General features: G+C 40.4%; 2 protein-coding genes across 3 annotated transcripts; both read left to right on the top strand.

The window, feature by feature from the left end:
- The first annotated feature begins 7,051 nt into the window (after positions 1-7,051).
- LOC115008464 (nuclear receptor subfamily 1 group D member 1-like) lies at positions 7,052-16,959 on the top strand. 2 transcript variants are annotated; one of them, XM_029432077.1, is made up of 9 exons: positions 7,052-7,181; positions 7,793-7,888; positions 12,992-13,303; positions 13,411-13,499; positions 13,621-13,765; positions 15,209-15,765; positions 15,876-16,061; positions 16,176-16,386; positions 16,494-16,959. In XM_029432077.1, the coding sequence occupies exons 2-9, from the start codon at positions 7,870-7,872 to the stop codon at positions 16,703-16,705; spliced, it is 1,731 nt and encodes a 576-aa protein (XP_029287937.1). In that variant the 5' UTR covers positions 7,052-7,181; positions 7,793-7,869; the 3' UTR covers positions 16,706-16,959. The 2 variants fall into 2 exon arrangements, with proteins under 2 accessions (XP_029287937.1, XP_029287938.1); XM_029432078.1 differs by lacking the exon at positions 7,052-7,181 and adding an exon at positions 7,201-7,473.
- A 4,025-nt stretch (positions 16,960-20,984) lies between these two features.
- On the top strand, positions 20,985-24,322 carry faim2b (Fas apoptotic inhibitory molecule 2b). Its single transcript, XM_029432230.1, has 12 exons — positions 20,985-20,999; positions 21,586-21,634; positions 21,943-22,010; positions 22,101-22,165; positions 22,244-22,297; positions 22,387-22,437; positions 22,547-22,586; positions 22,683-22,720; positions 22,823-22,910; positions 22,995-23,090; positions 23,296-23,349; positions 23,468-24,322. Exons 1-12 carry the CDS (start codon positions 20,985-20,987, stop codon positions 23,615-23,617), a joined length of 768 nt encoding a protein of 255 aa, XP_029288090.1. The 3' UTR covers positions 23,618-24,322.
- Positions 24,323-24,984: the final 662 nt, after the last annotated feature.

Here is a 24,984-nt window from a genome sequence, read left to right as displayed (position 1 = left end):
ATACCGCAACCAGAAATTTGCATATTTGGTGTTGTTTGCATCTATTAGTGCTTGTGGCTAAGTGGCGAAAGAAAGGAGGAGGACGGGAAAGAAAAAGGAGGTGTTGGTGGTGTACATGTGCATCCAATGAACGGTGAATAGTTTCCCTATATAAATGTTCCCCAAAATTCAACCATGATGTCACCATGAACCTGTTGTGAACCCAACTCTGTCAACTACCATTACTGTCTCATTCTGCTCCTTCTCGCTTTACCGTGCATGCTTCTCCATCTCCTTCCACTCTGTCCCCATCTTGTTCTTGGGCTTCAACTCTTTATCTTTCGCCATATAATGTTGTCTGGCTGCATTTTTCTTTTCAACATAATCCCCCCCCCCCCCCCCCCTCTCCTATCCCAATCCCCCCCACCCCTCACCCCTCCATACAAACACACAAACTGCTCACAGCCATTTGGAAAGTCTCTGGTATAACAAGGGCAGTTTTAATCAGAACAAGCTGGCATATTTTGGCCAAGACCTGCACTTATGGTAATTCAATCAGAAAGCGAGGGGAACGAGGGGGAGAGAAAAAGTGAAAAGGGGCACACGGAGGGTAGTAGAGTGTGAGACGGGGAAATAAGAAAAACAGAGGGAGGAAAACGGAGACAGTGGGCGGATGGGAGGGTGAGGTAGGGGTTGAGTGGTTGAAGGAGTTTGATCCACATGTGGGAATGATTGTCTAATTACAGCAGATATGTATAAGTGTTACTGCCTGCAGGACAGATGGTGATTGGAGGGCGCAGAGACAATTAAATGATTGGATGGGGGAGAAATCAAGAGGGGTAATTGGAGGAAGAGGAGAAGAAAAGAGAAGTGGTGGTGGCTCATCATCTCCTCTTCAGACACAAGGCCTTTTCCTAATTCAAGTGTCACCTTTTACAACAGCTCTTTAAGTGAGTCAGCCTGCATCTCATCCTCAAAATGAGACGGTCCAAAGACATGTTTCTCATCAACTAACACAGTCAGAAACATAGTAGATTATCAGTAGGCGTATCCTTCAAATGGCTTACAGAGAGACAGTTCTGCTAGCCTGCTAGCTTAGCTTAGAAAATACTTTATATGTAGAAAAGAATGAAGTATAAAACTGACAATTTGCCATTTTTATAGGGGGTTATGTGCTGGACTATTTTTCATAGCTTCATAGAGTTGCATGGCAATAAAACAGCAGCTTTAGTACACATTAAACAAACTAAATATAACATGTCAATTAGTGAGATTTAGAGGTACTGGTAGGTGGATTTTGTTACATTTGGACAGAGCCAGGCTTGCGGTTTCCTCCTGTTTCCACTCTTGATGCTAAGCTAAGCTAAGCGGCTGCTGGCTCCAGCTACACGTATAGGGACATGAGATACATGGTAGATTTACTCAAATTACACCAAAGATTACACTCATTTGCCCCTAAGCAACTCATCACCAAGCTGTGTCCACTTTCCACACTGTACATAAACAAAAGTAAAGACATTAAAGTGCCAGGATACAGTCAGGATAACCTGGCACCTCTTCATAAGAGGCTGCGTGTCAACAGATCTCAGCAGTTCTTGGCTGACCGTCTGTCTTTCAGAAAATGTAAATGCCCTTTGGGAGGGTTAACAGGGGCAAGTATCAGACATATGTTGTTACTACGATCATAGCACTAACCTGGCTTTGTTTTCGTTTACCAAGAGACCAATAAGGTTTCTGGAAGTTCCTTAGTGGTGTCCTTGTGACCTATATGTTTGAATGCAGCCAGCAGTACAATATCCCATAGCTGGTCGTTACAGTGTTTGTTTTGTTCATTTTATTGTGACCAGCTGTTCTTTATATTCCCATCAGATTTCCCCTCAGGCACCACTGAAGTAAAATACTTTTGTGAACTTGAGCTAACCACTATAGAGCGGGGGGAAGTACTATATACTCGCTGTAAGCATTGCATTATTAGTGGATGATCAAAATATGATCAAAATGTTGTTTTAATTATTTGCTCCCATTATTTTCTGGTTTTCAATAGTTGATACATAGCGTGAATAACACTAAACATCATTGTAGTAATTCTATTGGTTTGGCATTTTATGTATATTTGCAATCACACACTAATAAATAAAGCCCATTTCACATTTTTGCTCTGTTGTAATTGTAGCATTTCATCTAACATGTTTAGAACATTTTAATTCTCATTTATAGACCAAATCTTATATGATTATATTGATTATGTTGCTATATCAGCGGTCCAATGTATGCAATGTTACTCCAGTGACATCCCCTCCAAGCTACTCTAAAGCTCAAATGATGAATTTATATTTAATGTGTAGACCAGAAACCTTTCTGAGTATGTAAGAAGCTGGCATCCTGTTTTGGCTTTGTGGTGATGGAAACTGATATGTGACCATTTTCATTTGTTTCTAATACACCTGGTATATCACATCATATTATATTATAGCCCATAGATACAAGGGCAAACTCTGCTGCACAGCCCCAATGACACTTATAAATTGACAGGTATTTAACGGCTAATTTGCCGTTTCAAACCTCACCCATGAAGTCAGATTTTCCTACACTACACACCAAGCTGCTGCCACTGGACTCACTACCCGTTTATATAAATGTCTACTTCGAGGCTGATGTCGACCCTTCAGACAGGTTAACGCCTAGTACTGAGAAAACGTGGTTTTGGAAAATCAAATCAAATCAGTTTTTTAAATCCTAATTATTGTTCTCTTGTCTGTTTTTCATCCATTACATTGTTGTTGCGTTTAGTTGTCATTTGAACTCACCTCTCCTGACGGAAGAAACAAATCTTCATCCTGGTCCAGTGAAGCTGTTTCTGCATTTCAGCTAGAAAGGGAAAGTGGGAGAAGGCTGATTTATTAAGTCACTCCATGTTTATAGTGCGGTTCCTGTCCCATTTTAGTCTGCTAAAGAGCATTATACTTTAGTCTGTCTGGTTATGTCTTCTGAAGAGGCAGAAGTGAGGGATATATATTATTAAACCTATGCTTTGGATCTAAACCTGGGCTTTACATATACTGCCTCTGTAGTGATTTCAGTTCACATGAGAAGACATCAATTCAGTGTGACCCTGCAAATAATTTTGTTTTTTTACTTTCAAGGTAAATATAAGAGAGTAAGAAAGTATTCCTGCTGACATTACATTGCCACATAACAAACATTTTCAGAAACTGTTAATATACTACTAGTGTAACTGTCAATATTGAGTGCATGAAGAAGTCGTAAGGTGATGGATGATTGCCTAGAGCATTCTCCCAGGTGTCTTGGAGCAGTAACAACTTAGCAATAAGACTGAAAAGATCTTGTAACAGAGTTGCCGGGGCCTGGGTGCTCATATTTCTATGGCCCTACAACTCTAATTAGAGCACCAGTGCTAATGTATCAGATGCCTAATTTAGTCCTCCCTGCATCCTTGCTGATGTAAACACATACATCCACTACTACGCAGACGTGTTGTGACAGCAGAGGTGTTAAAGCCATGGAATTTAAACATTGTAAGGGCTTTCGGAGAACTTGATGAAATAGCAATCATACCGGACTGAAAATAAAGCCGATTCTTCACATACTTTTACCTATACAAGCACTGCCACCTTGTGGAAAACAAATAGTCCTGCGTTTTGGAACATAGCTCTGACAGGGGTGGATGTCTTATCTTCCCGGCATTATTGTTGCTTTAATAGATAATAGGCACAGTGAGATGACCCCCAAACATCCACAGATCAACTGCGTTTCTACCAAACATGCACATTTTCGCGAAAATTCAAAAAAAATGTGATATGTTTTTTTCATGAGCAAACAGCTTCATATCCTTTTATTATTCTAAAAAGCAATGTTTGCACACACAAAAAAGACAACCGTACCGACTACATGCCCCAAATAACCGTTAATGTCCAAAGGAGCTGATTCTTTTGACAACAGTCACATCTGTCCAGTTTACCGGAAGTGACGCTGCACTGTTTAAACCACAGAGAGGCGCTGTTCAATCACTTATCACACCTTCTGTTACCGTCTGTTTCAGATTCAAGAACATTGTGTGTAGATCTCAGCGTGAAGCACCCTGTATGCCTTCTAGGGGTTTCTGCAGCATGTTTTGATAATATGAGTCGTGGAAAAGGGTGGAGCAAGCAATTAAACAGGAAGTTGAGCTAAACAAAACAACACATGGCATCAATGGCATGTGCCATTTTAATAATAAGATGTACTGTTATGACCTATGGTGCCAACATTTAAAGTAATTTGTGGATTGGGTTTTATTTAAACAAATTAAATACTTGTTTATCAATTATATTATTTCACAAGTATTAATCATTTTTAAATTGTCCAGTTTCTCTAAGTATTAAATAGTAACTGGTAGTTTTTAGGAACCATCAGCACTGATAAATCTTAACATCGTTTTATTTAGGTAAAACAGATAAATAAGGACAGAAGGATTATCCCTTAATATGAACTGTTTCATGAATCATGTGCTGAAGTTAATTATTGATGCTGTATCCTACAGACTCTCTTTCTTAAAGGACAGGTGGACGTAGTGTCTCATTGTGACTCATTTGAGTATAGATTACATTTGTACGGCTGATAAACCCACTAGGCCTGTTGTGTCAATGTTTGACATTTGATGCCAAAACAATGTGCAAAACATGATTGTGTATGCTTATATAAAAAAAACAATATCTGTCTTTAATACTGGATTAAGCCATGGTATAAGTATCCCCAGTAGTAAAAGTAGCTATACCACACTATTATAATACTCAATTACAAGAAAATGTCTTGTATTTAAATTTGCGTTAAGTAGAAATATAGGAGTATTGCAAGTAACTGTACTTCAAGGAGCAAAAGTATTCATTATTTAGAATACCCCTGTTAAAATGTTTTTATTTTATTTATTATTATCATTATCAGATCATCATTAGCCTATTATTCACATAGGTCAACCAATATGTGAACAATTCTAATGTTGTAGTTGGTCGAGGTGGAGTTTTTAACTACTTCATATACTGCTGGGTAGTTTCATCTCAAACAATACATCAACTTTATAAACTATATGTAAAATCTTAATCTGAAATTAACTAGCAACTACAGCTGTTAAATACATGTAGGGGAGTAAATAATACAATATATGTGAAATGTAGTAGAGTAGAAGTATAAAGTAGCATCAAATTGAAATAATTGTATTTAATTACAGTAGGCTACTTCAGTAAATGTCAACTCATTGTCCCATATTGCCAAACTTGTCTCAGTGCATACAAAGATTGTCATTCTTGATCTCCACTAGTTAGGAAATATGTTGAGGATTAGCCAATAACAATGTGTAGCAGGCAGAGTCAAAATCTCGGGGAAAGTTTTGATGAAAATGTAGAAAACATTACAAAGAAAATGTTCTATCATTAGATCCTCGTAATTGAAACAGATAGCTCCTCAGCAGATGACGTTGAAATCTAGAGCAGGTGCTGATTTAATGTCAAACACACTGTGACCCCTTAGCCTAATTCCCTACAAGTTGCGGTGAGTAGTGTCTCATTCGGCTCACCTATCAAGAATAAGGTTGTGAATAAAATACATCCCAGCTCAACACCCCCGAGATTACGTGACCTAAATGTAAGTATCTGTGCACCTGCCGGCAAAAGGCGGTTTATGAGTTATTTCTCTTAGAATAGGGCTGTTTTAGGCTTATTTGGGCTATTTTACGATGCTCATGTTTGCCCAAACAGCTTCTGACCTACATTCACTCTGTCCCGGCCAATGTACGGGGATAGTTTGGTTTTCAGCTAACACAATCTGTGGAGAGAAAGGAAACGTGATGGAGAAGAGGAGGGGCGGTGGGAGTCACGGTGAGCACCGCCTTAGCCACACGTGCCAGCTCTTTCACGCAAAGATCGTCTATGTTTGGAAAGGCGGTCACTAGTCAAAGAAAGAATGTGCCAGTTTTCGTGTTGAGAACGTGGGCGTTGTTCTTTGCGCATGCGCATGCGCAGTGCTTATGCAGTTGTCCCTTTAGTACAGAAGGCACGTGGACAGGCATTGACACATTTGACCTCACATTGCAGTATAATGTTTTTCTTACTTTCTCTGTTTCATAATGCTTTCGTTGGAAGACTTTTTGTTTGTTGCAACTTGAAATTGTATCCAGCACTGTAAAGTGTGGAATTTTCGACTGAAATAATTATGATAATTATATACTTAATAAAAAAAAATCTTACATTTTACATTTAGGCGATTAAAACAGTGAAGCACTTAAAATAAAAATAAAACATTTAAGGATTTATATCACATATAGATATTGTGTTTATAGTTATTTGTTCATACTATCCTCACAACATACTTGCTTATATTTACTATGCATACATATATAGCCTATCTAAAAATAAAAGTGTAGTTGCCTATATTATACTATTTAATCTGAAATAACAAAAAACTGCATTATTGTTTATACACATAGCCCTACATTTCATTAATGAAAACTGGCATAGTGTAATGTTGTCTACTGAGCTAATTTGGATGTATTTGTTATCTGTATATTATAGGCCATTTTCTCTACTTACCTGTAGCGTCATGTTTCTTGTTCTGAAATGCTAAATCTGTCTCCTGAGGATTAATAAAGCTTTATTTTATATTATCTTGTCCTCTTTTAAATAAAAAATAAATTACATAATTTCAAAATAGTTTTTCAAAACTGAATTTACTATATTTACATATTAACATTACCTAGTCCGACTATTATGTTCCATCAAATGTTTGTTTAGCTTAAAAGCTTCTGCTAAAGGTTAAATCTAAATACAGGCTATATATCTCACTAGATAATAATAAAAACTAAAAACATCTGGGGAAAGAAATAGACTTATCACCTTCGCAGTGTTTGCACAACCCGCCATCATTATCAGAAACGGTTTCTATCATGGCAATAAAGTCCTATTATCTAACAGAGGTATAACGAGTAGTCAGGAGACGAGGAAGGAGTGAGACCTCTCGCTTCCTTTGCCTCTCTGCCTCGTTTCCTCGTTGTCTTATCGCAGAGCCCAGGCAACCATTAGCATAAAATGTGTGTCAGTAGGGCAGCGTAAGCTCACATGCCATGCGCACATGCTGTAGAGCTTTAACCAGCATTCCAATGTCGAACGAGCCCAATGTGCCGTCTCCGCGCGCGGCTCTCAGCCAATGAAAAAGTGAGAAAGAGTAAAAAAAGAGTGGGGGCACGAGGAGAGGAAGGGAGGGGGTGAAATGTTTTTAGAGAGCGTGACACACAGAGAGAGAGGGAGGGAGAGACATCCCTGATACACATCGACTAACAGGCGGTTAGCGGGACACACAGAAAGAGAACAGGAAAAAAAAAAGCTGGTCACATTTCTCAGGCACCTGAAAACGTGCGGGTTATTTTAGGACTCGTGTTGCTTATTGATGAGTGGGAGTGTTTAAACTACTTCCACTCCGTTCATGTTTTGGTGGTCACTGTACATGGTAAGCAACTGGACGCATTTGGACCTCTGCAATTTAGAGAAGCACTTTACAGTAATATCTTGCCACAGCCTGGCATCATAGGGAGTGCAGACAGAGCCAAATAGTGTGCTGTCTCTTCACCTCGGAAATTATTTGGATCAACTAGAGATCTGCTCTAATTTCATAAAAAAAAAAAAAAAAAAAAGATATTTCTTTTATTCGTTCTTCGCTGTCCGGGTTTTTTCAACAACCCCAAGACACTGTTTGTGTTTTGGATACACGTTTTATGCCTTGGCAGTTCTTGACTCTTTCACTTTTTATCATCGAAACTCCTCGGTAGCAAGCAGTCAGTCCAGCATTAGACGACCACAATTAAACAGCACGGAACAACTGAACAACATCGACCTACTACGAAACATGGAACACAGTCCTGGTGGTAAGTACGCTTTATAATGTACTGTGTGTATTTTTGCCTGAATCTAATGGAAACATTATTCCAGTGCCAAACAGCTTTCATTTAGAAGAAGCAGGCAATGGTGCATAATGGGAGCAGATTCCGTTGCACTTCTCTACATCAAATATTAGCTATTATTTGATTAGTTAATTCTAGGGATTATTTATTAGCACTGTCAATTTATGTATAATTTCATTAATCAATACTTGCATAAAACTGCTTAATGTACAAAACGTAGAAATGCTATAATTTATTTGGCTTTTTTTTTCTTCCTGTTCCGTTGCGTGTCGTTATAAAACACAGTGTCCAATGCCCTTAATATTTCTTTTTTAATGCAATTTCTCATTCATGCAGAGCTGAAGCTGCTGTGTTTTAAACCTATTTTGTGCAGCTTTTCGGTGTCTCGCTGTTACAGTCACGCTCAGGGATGATATATTATTTGGGGCTTTAACTGTAGTTCAACTGTGTAACATAGGCTATGGCACGTTGCCAATTACTCCTGGGCTGCAGACAGTTGGGAGGGTTTTTTTGAGTGAATGAGCTGAGCACGGAGAGGGAAGTCCTCTCTCATCAATCTCTGCGACGGACTTCCGATTCTATGCATGTAAACATACTCGCGTGAAGCGCGACCCAAAACGCCCCCCCACCCCCCCCTCCCCGAGCAAGTTTTCTGCGCCCATCTCACTTCTCTTAACACTTTTATACCTCATGTTATTGATTACAAGACGAGATGATCGCACGCTACGCGATTTAGTTTAGACGCAGTTTATAGTTTCGCATTTATGGGGAGATGCAGAGAGTGCAGACTACTTGTGTTGCAGTGTGTGTGTGTGTGTGTGTGTGTGTGTGTGTGTGTGTGTGATTCATTTAACTTTGCTGTTGTTTGTAATGTCTTTGGCTCAAGTGAAACTTTTTCCCAAACACATGTGAGTGGACTATGTCAAGGAGCAGCCACGCCCACTGAGTCAAACCACTGGTGCCAAAAAAAAAAATGAATCCACGTACTGGCCACCACTTGAAAACCAGTTCAGAGTCAACATCCAGCTCTGCCAGGACCTGAATCATCAACTAAAAGTAGCAGATGATGAAAACAAGCGAACCAGTTTATAACGGAGTCAAACCATGTCCCGTTAACTCCGTGCTTGTATGCATACAGCTTATATTAAATACCCCCATCGTAGCCTTTGTGAGGTTGTACTATAGCACTCCTGTTACGGAACAGATGGGGAGTGAACCAGAACAAAAAACAACCTTCTACCGCTTTTAGGTTGTCACCGATTCTATATTGATGATACCATGTCAGAGCAAGCCATTGAGTGATATAGACCGAGGGATATCAAAACATATATTTTATATATTTTTCTATGGTAACTAAACAATCTACAGACATTATAACGTCTTTGGATGCCAATTAATACGGTCGTATCTTTATCATCAAAATCTGCTCTTCCCCCAGTGCAAGTAGAAACAGTCGTGACAATGCGGGAATCATGCGCCTGATATTTTTTTAAATACGCATTTACCCCGCCTCGAGCTGACAGCACGTGCATACAGCCTCAGAATCCACGTGCCGCGCTTGATTCCCAAGCCCCCCCCCCTCCCCTCTCGGTTGTTCCTCTCTACAGCTCGCACACTGCTCGCTCTGAGTTTGCACGGGGATTCCTCTTCATTTGCTGATAGCTTGGTCAGTGGGTCAGAGAGGTTTAGCAGCTCTTTCTTACTCCTGGTTACTTTAACTGGTTCGAAATGTTTACTGGTAATTATAATTGACCATATTAAACGTGACATCCGTGGTATCTGAAATGACACATTAACCTAGTTTTGGTTATATTCAAATTGGGATTTGGGTGACATGGCCAACCAGTTCCTGTTCTTACTGTGTACACACACCACCATATATGTTAGTGATGGTATGGTAACAATAACCATTTAAATGGCAAAAATGACCCATTAGAACCCAGTTTAGTGTATTACACAACATTCTGGCAAAAATAATCAACCACAGTGTTCCCTTCTTTTTGTTGTACCTCATTGGTTGAAGTTTAAATTGAATAATTACGATGAAGAATTTGGGTTATTAGTAGTTGAATAGTTTTGATTGAGCGTTACCCCGTGGTATGACCAAATCTAATGTAACCTTCAGTGTACAGAGAGCTGACTGTCACTTAAAAGCATGGCTGTTGCCTGACCATTACGGTCTTTAATAGTCAAAAAACAATACATGTCACCCCAAAAGTGTTTTTTTTCATTAATGCCAGAAGTTGAATGGCCAGGACCTCCTTTTTTATATAAATATAAAAACTTCCAATATGTTAAAGTAGATGAATGTGTTACAGGTGTCATTCATGCCAACAGGCACAAGAAGCTTAATGTTGAGCTCTGATGTCAGTCCTGAAACCAGACTCCTCCTTGTTGTCAGCCTGACAGACGATCACACAACTTGCTAAACTCGTGTTAAAAGCCAAGCTCGATTCGGGTGTCGGATAGTATTTCTATCTAAAGATTGAGTATAACCTACTTCTTCTAGTCTATTATACATGTATGGGTGAACCCTCAATATCTACATATACAACTATTTTAAACATTAGCACTGCAGAACTCTATAACGTTCATACTGGAACCACATGCAATGGAGGCATGAGTTCTTTATATAGAAATAAAAAGATAATTTGAGGTTCATGTGATACAAAGCAATTGTTGCCCTCTGTGGCTGCCAGAGAACCAGCTTTCTTGAAAGTGTGTTATAAATAGACACTTGACATGAGGCCAGCTGTTTCACGTGGAGTGGAGCTTACAGCCCATGTACAGTTGCAAATGTTTACATAAAAGAGGACATACTAGTTGGCAGTTAAAAGGGGGCATCTCCCCTCCAGAGATGATATGTGCATGCTGCCTTTACATTTGTCCTGCCATGCATGCATGCCTAGAGGGTTGGAACAAATGAGAGTGGAAGGTCTGGCAAAAGGGAGGGGCGGTGGAGTGTTTTGTTTGTTCTGTACTACTTATGGCTCTGTGTATCCACAGGTCACATGTTGTAGCCTGTGCCTAAGTACAGCAGGGATGAAGTTCCCAGAGCTGCTTCTGGCTCCCAGTTAAACCGGATTCTAGGAAATGGTTACGAGGAGACACATTATGGAATGTTTATTTTTCACGGGGGAGGGGAGGAGATGTGGTTTCTGAATGTAGAAAGTGGGTGTGGAGCTCATGTGTGACCCTGTCCTCTGCAGGTGATCCACATGTCCTAAAAACTTTAATCTTTCTCACACATAACAAACAGGAAATTGCGTGTCACAGTCTGTCTGGTACTGGAGCTGCCACCACCACACAAGACGTCCGGCTCAGAGTGCCTTGCATTCAGGGTTGACACGTGTGAGCAGGCAGTGGAATTAAGGAGGCACTTAGAGCTAAACAGAATTGCAGCACGTGTTTTCTCAAGGAGAGAAAACACAAGAGACGAGGGAGGCTTTTTCTCTCTCAGGATTCAAGGTCCTTGAGAGGAAAGGTTTGCAGAATGACAGAGTAGACAATCCGAGGATATTGTTACTACTTGAGATAACTCTGCCATTACAGTTAGACTAGAAATATCTTAACACGACGGCAGTAACCAGGGCAGAAACATCGTATTAAAGCTGCGCTGCGGAGCTGTCAATGGCTCTCAAAGTGCCAATCATGACATGAATATGGAACGTGTGTTTCCGTTAGCAGATCTGTATGCTAAGGTATTTAGACACCTGACACAGTGATCTAATTGCGAAATAAAAAGGAGGGCAAACTCAAAAATATACAGAAATATATTTCTTCTATATTTTTAGTTTAATTACCATGTTACTTTAAATGAAAAATAACGATGTCAGCTATAATGGTGGGTAAATTAGTGTCAGTGGGTTTGCACTTTGCCCATCCTTAAACAGCAGTGATATGACTACATAATAAAATGGTCACCATAACGGAGTAAAACCTTCAAGCAATTCATTTTATTGTGTCAAAAGTTATGGCAAGCAACAACGTGACAACACGTTTCTGGAGACACTGTGGAATGCAGTGGCTTAAGGTAGCAGTGCCCTGCTTTGCTTCCCTCCCAGTCTGTAGTAACAGCATTAAAGCCCTCTGTTCCAAACGTGATCTGCCCTAGCGCTGGTTATTGTACTGCTGCTGTTGTCTACACGGGACTGCGCAAAGAGCCTTGTGAGCCGGGCGGGAACTGTGTCAAGAGTCCATGTGAGCTCCCAGTCAGGTGGCTGGCGGATAGATGGGTCTGCATGCCCACAGCCACAGTGGGGAGGGAGGGAGGGAGGAGGGGGAGGTAGAAGGGGAGGAGGCTAGAGAAGAAGGGAGGGGCGGGAGGAGGGATTGGAGGAAAGACTCAATGCTGTAAGCAAGCAGGCAGGGAGCTGGCTGGCTCAGCCTGCACGTGAGGGGCAGGCTTTCATCTTGCAGGAAAGAACATTGTGCAAAACATGGAGGGTGGGGGCGTGTTGAGGGGTGTAGAGCATTTCCGACTCGATGTGACGTCCCTAAACAAAGACCTGTTTATGGCCTGTCCATGGCACTCGTTGTGAAAGTGTAGTGACTCACTGTCATAGAATGATACACATTTCATAGTGTTTCCTTCTCCACATAGATGTATGTATATCCTGAAGTCAATTTTGCTAGGATATCAAACATTACAGCGTATTTTATCACAGAAATGTAACTTCTGTACAGAACATTCCTCATCAGACCGTAACATTTAGCCATAATGTTATTTATGGGTAAATAGTCCATGTGTGGGTTATGTGATTATCTGCCAGATTAGAAACCGAGAGGCTGTTCGGGGCAGAGTTGTCGCAGCTCTAGCGCTGGCATTTTCTCTTAATTATTTATCAGATCAAATTTTTGTTTTCCCAACATGATCATGGTTTTGTGTGTGTGTGTGTGTGTGTGTGTGTGTGTGTGTGTGTGTGTGTGTGTGGGGGGGGGGGGGGGTCTGTGAAAGTCTGCCAAGTAAGCTCACTGGATCAAAGAAGAGCATTGCTCAACACTCCCACTCACATGGCCTAGATGAAGATCAGCGAACTGAGTTTCTGCCCCTCTCTGTTCCTCCAGGTGGGGTTATCTTGTACGCTGGCTCATCTGGCAGCGCCAGCCCGAGTCCTGGCAGCCCCTCAAGCGGATACCAGACCCAGTCGCCCTCATCCCACTCGCAGCCGTCATCCCCAGAGGGTGGTTCCTTTCAGGAGATCGGGCCCCTGAAGCAGAGAGGGGAACGAAGGGGAGGGACTCCTTCCCCAAAATTGGTCTTCCAGTTTCCCGAAGTAAACAATGCTCCGGTTGCCCAAATATCGGCAGTATCGTCTGCAACCTACAGCCATCCCACAGTGGCCAAAAGACCTTGTGGTTTCACTGGCACATTCACCAGTAAGTACCCACTCACTTCTCTCCTTCTTGTTCTCCTCTATGTTTACCTGCCAGCACTGTCTTACTGCGTTTCTCTCTCTGACGATGAATGTATGCTTCTTTCATAGAGACCGGAGGTATGGTGCTTCTGTGTAAGGTGTGCGGAGACATCGCATCTGGGTTCCACTACGGCGTGCACGCCTGTGAAGGCTGCAAGGTGAGACTGAAAAAGATAGCACGGTGTCATGTCTTTCTATTCATTGGGTGTACACAGACATGTCGGGGGGAAAAAAAGACACTCTTCAAAGCATTTATTCTTCGTTTTGTGCCTTCTCCAGGGTTTCTTCAGACGCAGCATTCAGCAGAATATCCACTACAAGATGTGCGTAAAGAATGAAAACTGTCTCATCATGCGCATGAACAGAAACCGATGCCAGCACTGCCGCTTTAAGAAGTGTCTCTCCGTGGGCATGTCCAGAGATGGTGAGTAACAGTGTAAATGTCCTTTGTCCTTAGTGTAGAGAAGAGGATTCTATTTCTATGTATTCAGGGTAACAGGGAGAATCAGATGTTCAGATGAAGCTTTTCACAAAAAGATAATTCTACCGTTGAAATTGTTCGTAAGGAGGTCTCACTCCTCATCACACAATTTCATTTTCCATTCATCTTCTTGCTCAATTTTCTCTCCATTCCCCCTCATTTTGTCTTTTGTTCCCTCTGTCGTCCTCTCTCCTTGCCCGGCTGTCTGATTTATGGCAAGAGGAGCTCTAGAGTCCCAGTAGTCATCAGTCTTGAAGAAACTGTGACAAATATAGTTTTATTTTGGGAAATTGGGGCACAAAGTATTAGAATACCCCGTGCGTCCACCAAGATGTACAGTCTTACCTTCTTCTTTTTTTCACTGACTTTAACAAACCGTCATCTGAGACATAATGTTATTCTATTCAGTACATCATAAAAACCTGCAGCGCTTGACTCTAAATTAAATTAATATTACTACAGTTAATCTGCTCTACTGCATCATTTCACCACAGGACTCCGACCTCTCGGGATATGGCTAAACTAGGTGATAATAAATCATGGTTTTTCTGGAGCAAACATTTTTAACTGACCTCAAAAAGCCAAAATACGAGAAAATCACCTGCATTAGATGACAGCAGGGAAAGATTTTATTTATTACCAAATATTACATGTTTTAATTTAACAGGCACACACATGAAATAAAAAGGAAAAATATATTTGTATTGGTTCTACCCAAGCCCACAATAAAAATGTTAAAGACTCTCAAAGCTTCTAAAAAGCTTTCTATTAAAATGTCTTTTGACTTGACAACATGATAACTGCTCGCCACCTTCAACCCTTTTGTCTCTTCACCTGTCCTACCTGCCTCTCTTGTCTTTTGGACCCTTACTTTCCACTCAATGTCATTTTATTAATGACACCCTATTTAGTGTTGTTGACCCAGTGACCTACTTATACATTAAAAGAGAGAGCAATTGCTCAATTGGAAGACAGAAACAAAGAGAGAGCGATGCTGGGGGAGATGGTGTAGCATCCAGCGGACTATAAATAGGGATGTCAGTGGAGGTGGGGAATTGAAAAAAAAAAATGGGGGGGGAAGGGAGGATTGTAAAGGCTGGAGAGGAGAATAGGCAGTCGGATGAGAGGAAGGCTTAAGTGTCCATATTGTGGAGAAACATCTGTGCTAGACAGTAGAAAAGGTTTTGGGATTAGTATTCCACATGGAGACGACAGCTTGAGGGTCAGATGTAGAACAATGAGTGGTTATTCCTCTGTAGTGGCATCATTTTAACTGCCTGAGTGTTTATGTGTATCAGTAAAAGTGCTGCCACTAATGAGTAGGCAGTGATCTCAATGTTTGACGTCAGGAAATGCTAACAGAGGACGCTTCTCTATTCTCCTCAGCTGTGCGTTTTGGGCGTATTCCCAAACGGGAGAAGCAGAGACTATTGGATGAGATGCAGAGCTACATGAACAGTCTCAATGAATCCGCTTCCATGGAGATGGAGGTGTCGCCTCCTACCGATGCCCCCTGCAGTCCCCAGAACCAGACGAATGACGGAGCGGGCTCCATATCGCAGTCTTACCACAGCAACTTGATGATCAGAGACGAGAAACCAATCAAGATGGCTGCCGGCAACATTGGCACTTCCTCATTCCGGAATAATTCAGTGCAGCAACCTTCCCTGTCACACTCCGCTACCCAGACTCACCACACGGTCCACGGGGAGCAGGCGAGCTACCTCGTCTCCACAAGCTGCCCCGTTTCCTCCACCAACAACGAAAACTCCACTATCGTCGACAACGCCAAGTACAACTTCTCCTCCAATCAGAATCAGTGCCCCGTCAGTGGTCGCATATCATCTCAATCCTACTCAGCCAATCGGAACAGTTACCCAGCCGGTGATTTCCAGAGCCAAGGTCCCTGCCCCTGGAAGTTAAACGGAGGAGCCAAAGTGCTGGTGAGACTTTTTCTTTCATCCTCATTGTTGATTATTTGAATATCTGTCAATTTATGTAGATTTAAAAAGTCCATGACACTTATTTCCTCTCTCCTCTCTCTCTCCTGCAGGCGTGTCCACTTAATTCATGTCCCGTGGCTCCGGCCAGTCGCTCCAGTCAGGAGGTGTGGGAGTCTTTCTCCCAGTGCTTCACCCCTGCTGTCAAAGAAGTAGTCGAGTTTGCAAAGAGCATCCCAGGTTTCCAGTCTCTCAGCCAGCATGATCAGGTCATGCTGCTCAAATCCGGTACTTTCCAGGTACATCCAGCTAAATGTATTTTGTTGGTGGAATTGTGGGATACGTTCTTTTACTTCCTTTTTCTATCCTGCGGAGTCTTTTCTATTGCTTACCATGTCTTGGTCTGTCCACAGGTTCTGATGGTGAGGTTCTGCTCACTGTTCGACCCCAAGGAGAGGACGGTGACCTTCCTCAATGGGCAGACATACTCACTGGCATCCCTGAGGGCTCTGGGCATGGGCACCTTACTGGACTCCATGTTTGATTTCAGCGAGAAGCTAGGATCTTTGGGTCTGGAGCCAGACGAGATGGCTCTTTTCATGGCTGTGGTGCTGGTTTCTGCTGGTAAGCAGGCATTTTAATACTCAATACACAAAGCACAAACTGTATGCACACATTTCCATTGTGTCTAACCCAGATTCCCCCCCCCCCCCCCCCTTCTCTTTCTCCAGATCGCTCTGGTATAGTGGAAGTCGGAGCAGTGGAGCAGTTGCAGGAGAATCTAATAAAAGCTCTGCGCTCTCTCATCACCAGTCGCCGCCCAGATGATAGCACCCTCTTCCCAAAGTTGCTGCTACGCCTGCCGGACCTGCGCACCCTGAACAACCACCACTCTGACAAGCTTTTGGCTTTCCGCTATAGATCCTTGAGTTCAAAGAGCTAAAGCTTCCTGAGGTATCTGCTTCGGGGAGCCTCCCTGCTCCCCATGCGAGCCTGGCCTGCCACATACAGTACACTGGCCTGTGCATGATAGGCAGTTGTTGTGGGTGCTGTGCCAAGTTTGACACTATGAGTGAACTAACAAAAAATATCAGCGAAGGACGTAGGCGCAGCAGGCGGTGGAGGCTCCTGAACTCAAACCGATTCTTCCTCCAGTTCCAGGATTGCTAAAAAAAAAAAAAAAAAAAAAAAAAAAAAGATTCAAACACAGACTGTGTTCTTCCTTGGGTTCTTAGAGTCGACATCAAACCACCAAGTCATCACCTCTTCCTCGGGGGGTTTGTGCTGAAGACCAAAAAGAAGAGAGCGTCTGTTGTTCCTCACTAGACTTTGTCCTCCTGTTCCAGCTCACAAAGCTACAAGAGGGAAGCACACACTCTTGCCCAGAGAAAGAGGAACATGTACAAACATTCACCAACAATGATTTCTTACTGTACTTTCATGCTACAATGTGTAAAGGGCACTTTCCATACATTGAGAAGACCTCTTAGATCAATATATAACATAACAATAGAAATGTCTAATCCACCGTTGGGAGGACGGCTTGTGTGTGCCCTGTTGAAATGACATAAGCTATTTTCACAACATTTCACCGTGTGAGAAATCTTTATAAAAATCACCCATTTGTGATTGAGAACTGTATAACATTTTTAAGAAATGAGAGTTAATTGCATTGTATTTGTATGCGGTAATCAGGGAGGAATAATTGGTCATTTTAGACCGTGTCTGATGGGATATATGTTGGAAGTGTTTTCCTGTAAATTTTGTATATAACCTTTTATTCTTGGTCCTTGTTAGTTTGCAGATATGTAAATTAAGTTAGTATTGAATTATTGTATGTAAATCACACATAATAGATTGGAGTATAAACTTTTTATTTGAAGATATATATATATATATATATATATATATATATATATATATATATATATATATATATATATATATATATATATATATATATATATATATATATATATATATATATATATTGAAATAAATGTATTATCAACTGACTGCATCACCTTGTGAATATTTTGTAAATGTTTTATGGTTACACCATAGAGTACCATTATTAAATAATGTGATATAACATTTTTCCTTGTGCTCATCTTTTTTAACTTCCCTCATTAGTGTGTACCGCGAGGCATACCGTGGAGCTGTAGCCTAGCAACACAGCCAATCAGGCAATCATGCTCCAGGTCTGAGAGTCATTAGGGCTTTATTACAAACACCACTTGCTTTTTGAGTGTGTGATAACAAGTAATGTACATGTTGCACTTCAATAAATACACGGTGATGTTCTTTGCCATGAACACACAGAGACCTTTTGAACAGCAACTTTATTTGTAAAGCATATTTCATACACCAAGGCATTTCAATGTGCTACAGGATGATGATAATAACAAATCACAAAGGTAAAAGATTTCCAAATGATATAAGTGTTACAACATTTAAAAGTAAACTAGTGCAGTTTGGATCAGGTGGAAATAAAAAGATAAACAAGTAACCATGCAGAGGGAGGGAGACTATAAACTGAGATGATCAGTAATAAATGCAAATATGTCTCTGAATAGACCAGTTTACTGTAGGTAGATATGAGACCTACGTATGCAAATGTTCAGTTATATCTATGTTATATATAGATTAAGCTAAATTACTGCTAACATCAGACACATGCATGTACTTTCTGTACGCAGCAAATAGTAGGAATTCATGCTTAAGATTAATATTCCCTCTAACAGTCAGGAGAACATGTGACTCCTCATGAAAATCAGGAGACACAAATCCACCAGTATATTTATTTTAAATCAGCAACTGGTGATTCTCGGGCAGTTAAATTGTCTCTAAGCAATAGCACGTATCGCTCCCTCGATGCCAAGAAATGAAAATGAGCATCAAGTCAAAAGCTGCCCTCGGCCATCTGCCCTCCATGTATTTGAACACAGCCAAACTTTTATTCTCGATACTGCGTCAGAAGAAAAGAAAAGCCCACAGTTACAGTCTCTGCTGGAGCGGTGACTCTACCCGTGTTCATTTCTATGAATCTCTTGAGGTCTTCACATGCTGCCTACTGGACAGGGTGAGAACAACAAGAGCACATTTCTTATGACGTAATTTTACGATTAGACACGGGGACCAAGACTATTACAGAAACCATATGTCCATTCTGTCAAAATCAGTGTGTGTGTGCGCGCGTGCGTGTGTGTCATTAAACAATAAAGAGTCAGCATCTCTGTGGTATATCGAAGTGCATCTCAAAGGATTTAGACGAGGACCCTTGGGTTCAAAGTTCAATTGATCGTATCACATGCGCAGATAGAGATTCCCAGTCATTATGAATTGTAGATCTTAGCGTTTCCATCTTTACAGGAACCTTATGATGAGATTGTTGAACCAGTAGCATGTGTAAGAAGTGAGTGTGGAGTATGTGTTGTCACCATATATCCTCTTGCTCCACTATCAGAAGTAAAAGAGAGCATTTTCGCTTTAAACGGGGTTTATCCCAAAGGACAACAATATTTGAGTAATATTCCTACCTACTATGTGTCTGACACAGGTTTCTTCTTGCAGCATAACATATATTATTGTCTGCTGGTGCCATCTAGTGGCTACAAGAAAGAAGTGTATACAGAGGCCTTTTATTTAACACGCACTGATGAGTTACTGGAAAACTACTCAGCTGAATCGGCGTATGCTTACGCAATGGAACAAAGGGTATTTATTGCATTGCACATTTAAGTTTGGCTTTGTTGTCTTTTTTTTAATGATTATACTATTTAGTTTTATAATTAGTTTATTTTTGTCTTCTTCATTGTCTTGTATGCCTGTCTGCCTGAATACGTGAATGGATGGATGGGAACACTGGAAAGGAAACACACTTTGTGGTTTCAAACTATATTTTCGCAAGAAAAAAGATGATATTTCCTGCTAAACATTAAGATATGGTAACCAGTTGTTTACCAGACATCATAGATATAACTGACGGTAAAGGTTATGCGTTTGCTCCATAATGTTCTTAACTTAAATCTCATTAGTTGGATGCACCTGTTACAAAACCAGTCACTTATGTATGACACGACTAAAACATGATGTCATACACTAAGTTCAGACGATCACTGTTGTGTTGCAACAACAACAAAAGACACAAAAGTCATCTAATAAAACATTCATCATAAACTCTCTTGATGTTAAAATGTGGCTGGATGATCTTCTCAATACTGATGGAGATGGATTAGATATAGAAGGGAACAGCTGAACTAATGCGATGTCATCGACCAACCTTTCATTCAATATTTGGAGAAGAACAGAATCTAATGCTATCAATCTTCAGCACTTTGATAATGTCAGATCCGTGTTTTTGTGTTGAGTGTCTGGGTTGGGTGATGTTGTCTGTCGGGGGCAGCGCTGGGTTTCTTTTCTTCTATCTATTTACTTTTCTATAAGTCTAAAAGAGAATTGTGTCTCTATTAGCTTTGTATATTCACTAAATATCTTTATATTGCATTTATATTTTAACCAATTACTCCTATATTTGTATATTCGCTAATCATTTGTGCATACTGAGTCCAGTCTCAATAAAATTATAATTTTTTTGATTAAAATAACATATTATATAATAGTATATTTTTACACAATATGAATATGCATATGCTGTTTATCAAATATCCTCTATGTCTGTGGCCATAATCCCCCCCCTAACCCCTAAAGTGAAGCAAAAATAGTTATGTAATGCATATGTAATTCAGATATGTAAGTCCTTTTAGTCTGTCTGGCGCACACTAGGATGATTAACTGTCCTGGAACAAGGTTTGTGGCAGCAATGAGAGCTATAAATGACACCCCCGTTAAGCAACAGCAGTGGTACGATCTGAGTTCATCTCAATGTTTTGGGACTACCTGGACATTTCTAGAGCGACCTCATTAGGCCGAGGATAGGGGTGGTGTGGGATCAGGGTTAGAGAGAGATTAACCACATGCAGACCTACAAAGCTTCAGTGTAATCCGCACTCTGGAGACAAATTCAGAGCAACAACTATTCTACGCAACAGTTTTTGCTCGCAACTCGCAGTGTTTAGGACCACACAAAACATTAAACAAGAGAAGAGGAGCTGAGTTTTTTCTTATTTTGGATTTAAAAGACAAGAAAAAGATTGTACCTGTGACTTCACAATAGTCTTCCTCATCATCAGCAACTACAGGTGCAAAAAGGGACAACCATCATGAAGAAGGGAAAGGTATGTTTTTAACTTTCCTGCCTTACAGTTACCCTACAGCTTTGTAATGCGTTCCATAGTTATTTATTTATAAAGATCAATTACATTTTAATACATTTCTAAAAGTTTTTTTAAGCTGCAATAAATACTTACATTACTCATAAATACGCTATAAATGATCTCATGGAAAAATACAAATTGAGTCAGGATTGTGGAGATATGGCTTGTCTGTGTCTGGTGTCCTTTAATGGCAACATCACAGCCAAAATCTAAAATCATCAAATGACATAATGTGAGGGAAAGAGCTCATTTAATAAACCTTTGGTTTCTCTACTTCAACTATTTTGTTATCTTCACAGGCTACGAAAAGATGGAGGCCCATCACATCCATGCTAATCCTTTGAGCTAATCAAACATGGAGGCTGTGTGTTGACACAACTGTTGTGGAGAAATGTCTGCTTTAATAGTAAAATCATAGTCATAGATTTAAACACTCTGATACAATAGGTGTGAGCAAAATTAGGACTGTGCTGGTTGGTGTATGAGAGTAAAAGAAATGCTTCTGATTAAAAATTGAAATGCCCTAGAAACCATATTTCTCTCCCAGCAGGTGGGTGATGACAATGAGCCCCCCAGTTATCAGGAGGCGACCGCAGGTACAAACCCATCTCTCTGTGGGTTGACATATTCCATTGTTTACAAATGTACAACACTGGCTATAGTGTCTTCAAGTTCTACCTAGACTTAGTACACACAACATATGCTTGTTTGAGTCAAAGTGTTTTCTTTTAATATGATAAATGTTTCATTGCAATGTGTACTCTTGATTAATAATCCTAATAATATTGCATTTCATTCAAGTTGTGACTTCAAAATCATGTTAGTAGAAGTCAAACCTGCCTCCCATAACTTATAATACTAATAATGCTGTCTTTTTAAAAACACCATGTGCCTCTTTCTTCAGGCTACGATGAGATGGAGGCTCAGTTCGCCTGGGACGACAAGACCATCAGGCGGACCTTCATCAGGAAGGTATTGAGCTCTATGAGACAAGTGACACCAGAAGAGAATTGATCATGTTGCCTCTTCCATTGCTCTGACGCTATGCTCGTCTTCCCGCAGGTCTACGCCATCCTCATGGTTCAGCTGCTAGTGACGGTGGCGATTGTCAGTCTCTTCTCATTTTGGTAACTACTCTTTTGGTAAAGTCTTTACCAATTTTATTGAAACATGAATTAAATCCATTTCATTTTGTGTCTCGACAGCGCACCTGTGAGGTTTTTTATCCAGACTCATCCGAGCTTGTACATGGCGTCTTAGTAAGTGAAAACACATAATAACTCACGTTATAGTTTCACTTTTCTGTCTTTATTTACTAAGTTTTGTGTCGTCATTGTCATTTTGTCAGTCTCATGTTTTTTGCCACCTACATCGCACTGTCCTGCTGTGGGGAGCTGAGGTAACACTTCTTTGCAATATAACTGACAACTCAAATATTCATTAAAGTGTGCACTATAACTGTGCAGATTTACATTTGTGAATTTAATTTTGTATTTTTAACTAAACAGGAGGCAGTTTCCCTGGAATATCATTTTGTTAGTTCTCTTTGTGAGTATTCCTCATCATGAAAGCAGAATTTAATATGCTCTTTACTCATACACACTTAATAAATACCCTAACTGTGGTGATCATTCTTCTCTTCAGACTTTGAGCATGGCCTTCATGATGGGATTTGTGTCAAGGTAAATACACATTGTGATGGAGCCGTGTGTTTATGTGTCTTAGACGTTGATTTCAACTCCTCCAAGCCTTTCCAGAGTAACAGACTTCTTCTCTTCCTCCAGCTTTTACAACACAAAATCAGTGGTTCTGTGTCTGGGAATCACGACTCTGGTGTGTCTCTCTGTCACCGTCTTCAGCTTCCAGACCAAGGTGAGAAGAAGAAACCGCTCAAATGATAAACTCCTTCCAAACAACTGAAATAAATCATCCATTCCTTCCTCTCATCTGTTGCAGATCGACGTCACATCCTGTCACGGCGTCCTGTTTTCTCTGTGCATGGTCATGCTTCTCTGTGCCATCACCCTCTCCATTGTCGTCCCTTTTGGATATGTAAGTTCAAGAGCACCTTTCTAGAAGACGTCTGAAATAGCTATGATTGATAAGAAGTTAAACACCAGTTGCAGGTTAATCCTGCTGGCTTTATTTGGGTGTGCATTAACCAGAAGGGATTAGCCTCGCAGATAAACAGATTAGCATCCAGCTGTCCTTCTTAACAGTGTTTTGTAATGCTGTTTTTCTTTGTCTTACACCACAGGTTCCCTGGTTACATGCCCTGTATGCTGTGGGAGGAGCCATCCTCTTTACTTTGGTGAGAATCAAATCTTGAGGACGTCAATATTCAACGTCCAGCTAAACAAAAAAAGCGTTTCTTTATTATTAATTTACCATCTTTGTTTCTTCTTCATCCGTCTCCCTTTCTTTAACAGTTCCTGGCATTTGACACCCAGTTGCTGTTAGGGAACAAGCGCTACACTATAAGTCCAGAGGAATATGTTTTTGCGACCCTCAGCCTCTACCTGGACATCATCTACCTGTTCAGCTTCCTGCTCCAGATCATGGGAGGAGGCCGCAGGTAAAGCATTTGCCCTGCCCTACATACTGCAATCTGTCAGATCAGCTCTTATCATCTTATCTTATCATCTCAGTTTGATGAAAACACAATCACACTTTTGAACTTTTGTTTCTTGTCCCTACACTCCCGTTTCTCTGGTTTTGTCGCTATGCCTTGACATAGCCCGGACTGATACCTGACTGTAGTCGTTCACTGTACTCTGCCCTGTATGTGTCATTAGGTTTGAGTTGATCATTTGTTTGTTTATCCATCAATGAGCCAAAAAGGAAGATCCAGAATATCTGCACTTTTAGGTTGAGTTTGCTTTAATAACCGACTGTTTCACAAGCCATGTACAGGAGATACAGTTTGTTTTATACTTGTTTTTAATGCACGTTACCATAGATGACAAGTTTAATGTGTTACTGTACGTGTGTAAGATATATTCAGATCCTTTTGAGCACAGATGTTTATGGGGGGAAATACTGTTTGAGCTAAACATAAACTACTGGATTTAAAGACTGTGTGTTTGTGGCGTCGTAAATACTTTAACAAGTTACTTTAGTTATTAGACATCAGACGCACTTTCTATTGTAACTTTAATGTGGCCTTTGGGATGTGATAGAAAATGATTTAATGTAAACAAGTTGATGATCAGAACATGAGTATTAGGAGTTTATGTCGCTCCATGTGTTTTATTAGTTAATAAAACGTTAATATTTTTTTTTAATAACAATGAGCTGTCGGTTTGATTGTGACATTATTCAAATAAAAGTTACACATGAAAAGTTCTGTATCTCATGTGTGTAAGATGGTTAATAATGTTGATTATTATGATAAAGTATTAGGGCATTCACACTCAGGTCGGTCTCTGTGTGGGTTCATGAGCTAAACTCATCGTATTCAAGAGTGTGAACGGTTGCTGTTGCATGCTGGGATATACTCCATCAGGCTCCACTGTGAATGCTATTGGCTGCATTTCTTTATATTTATATCAATCTGTCAAATAACTAAATTGTTATAAAAACTGGGCTTTCCAAGTTAAACTTAGTGTGACAGATTTATTTGTTTATTTCACAAATGTTTTGTATAAATATTAATATATATTTATTAATAAAATAATGTCACTTCACGTTTACTTTATTGATACAGGCCGCACATCTATATTGAATATTGTATTGAATTAGCACCTTTACTAAGCACAGCCTTATCTTTTAGGAGTTTGCAGTATTATTTTAGGACTTCAGTTATCCAACTATTGAACAGATACAAATGTGTTATGATGACGTATGGCAGCACTGGAATTATCACTAGCGCTGAATCAACCACAGCAGGAGGTAATCCGCTGGCTGCTGTCAAAAATGCAAACAATTACCACCAAGAGCGGTAATC

This window comes from Cottoperca gobio, chromosome 5 (genome assembly GCF_900634415.1).
Source record: "Cottoperca gobio chromosome 5, fCotGob3.1, whole genome shotgun sequence".
NCBI lineage: Eukaryota > Metazoa > Chordata > Actinopteri > Perciformes > Bovichtidae > Cottoperca > Cottoperca gobio.
The sequence above is the reverse complement of the archived record's forward strand: the minus strand, read 5'-3'. Positions and strand labels throughout refer to the sequence as shown.

Coding starts and splice junctions, on each gene's coding strand:
- LOC115008464 (XM_029432077.1), top strand. Junction 13,766..15,208: donor CGTGGGCATGTCCAGAGATG/GTGAGTAACAGT, acceptor TATTCTCCTCAG/CTGTGCGTTTTGGGCGTATT. Junction 16,062..16,175: donor TCAAATCCGGTACTTTCCAG/GTACATCCAGCT, acceptor GTCTGTCCACAG/GTTCTGATGGTGAGGTTCTG.
- faim2b (XM_029432230.1), top strand. Junction 21,635..21,942: donor TTATCAGGAGGCGACCGCAG/GTACAAACCCAT, acceptor CTCTTTCTTCAG/GCTACGATGAGATGGAGGCT. Junction 22,298..22,386: donor AGCTTGTACATGGCGTCTTA/GTAAGTGAAAAC, acceptor TCATTTTGTCAG/TCTCATGTTTTTTGCCACCT.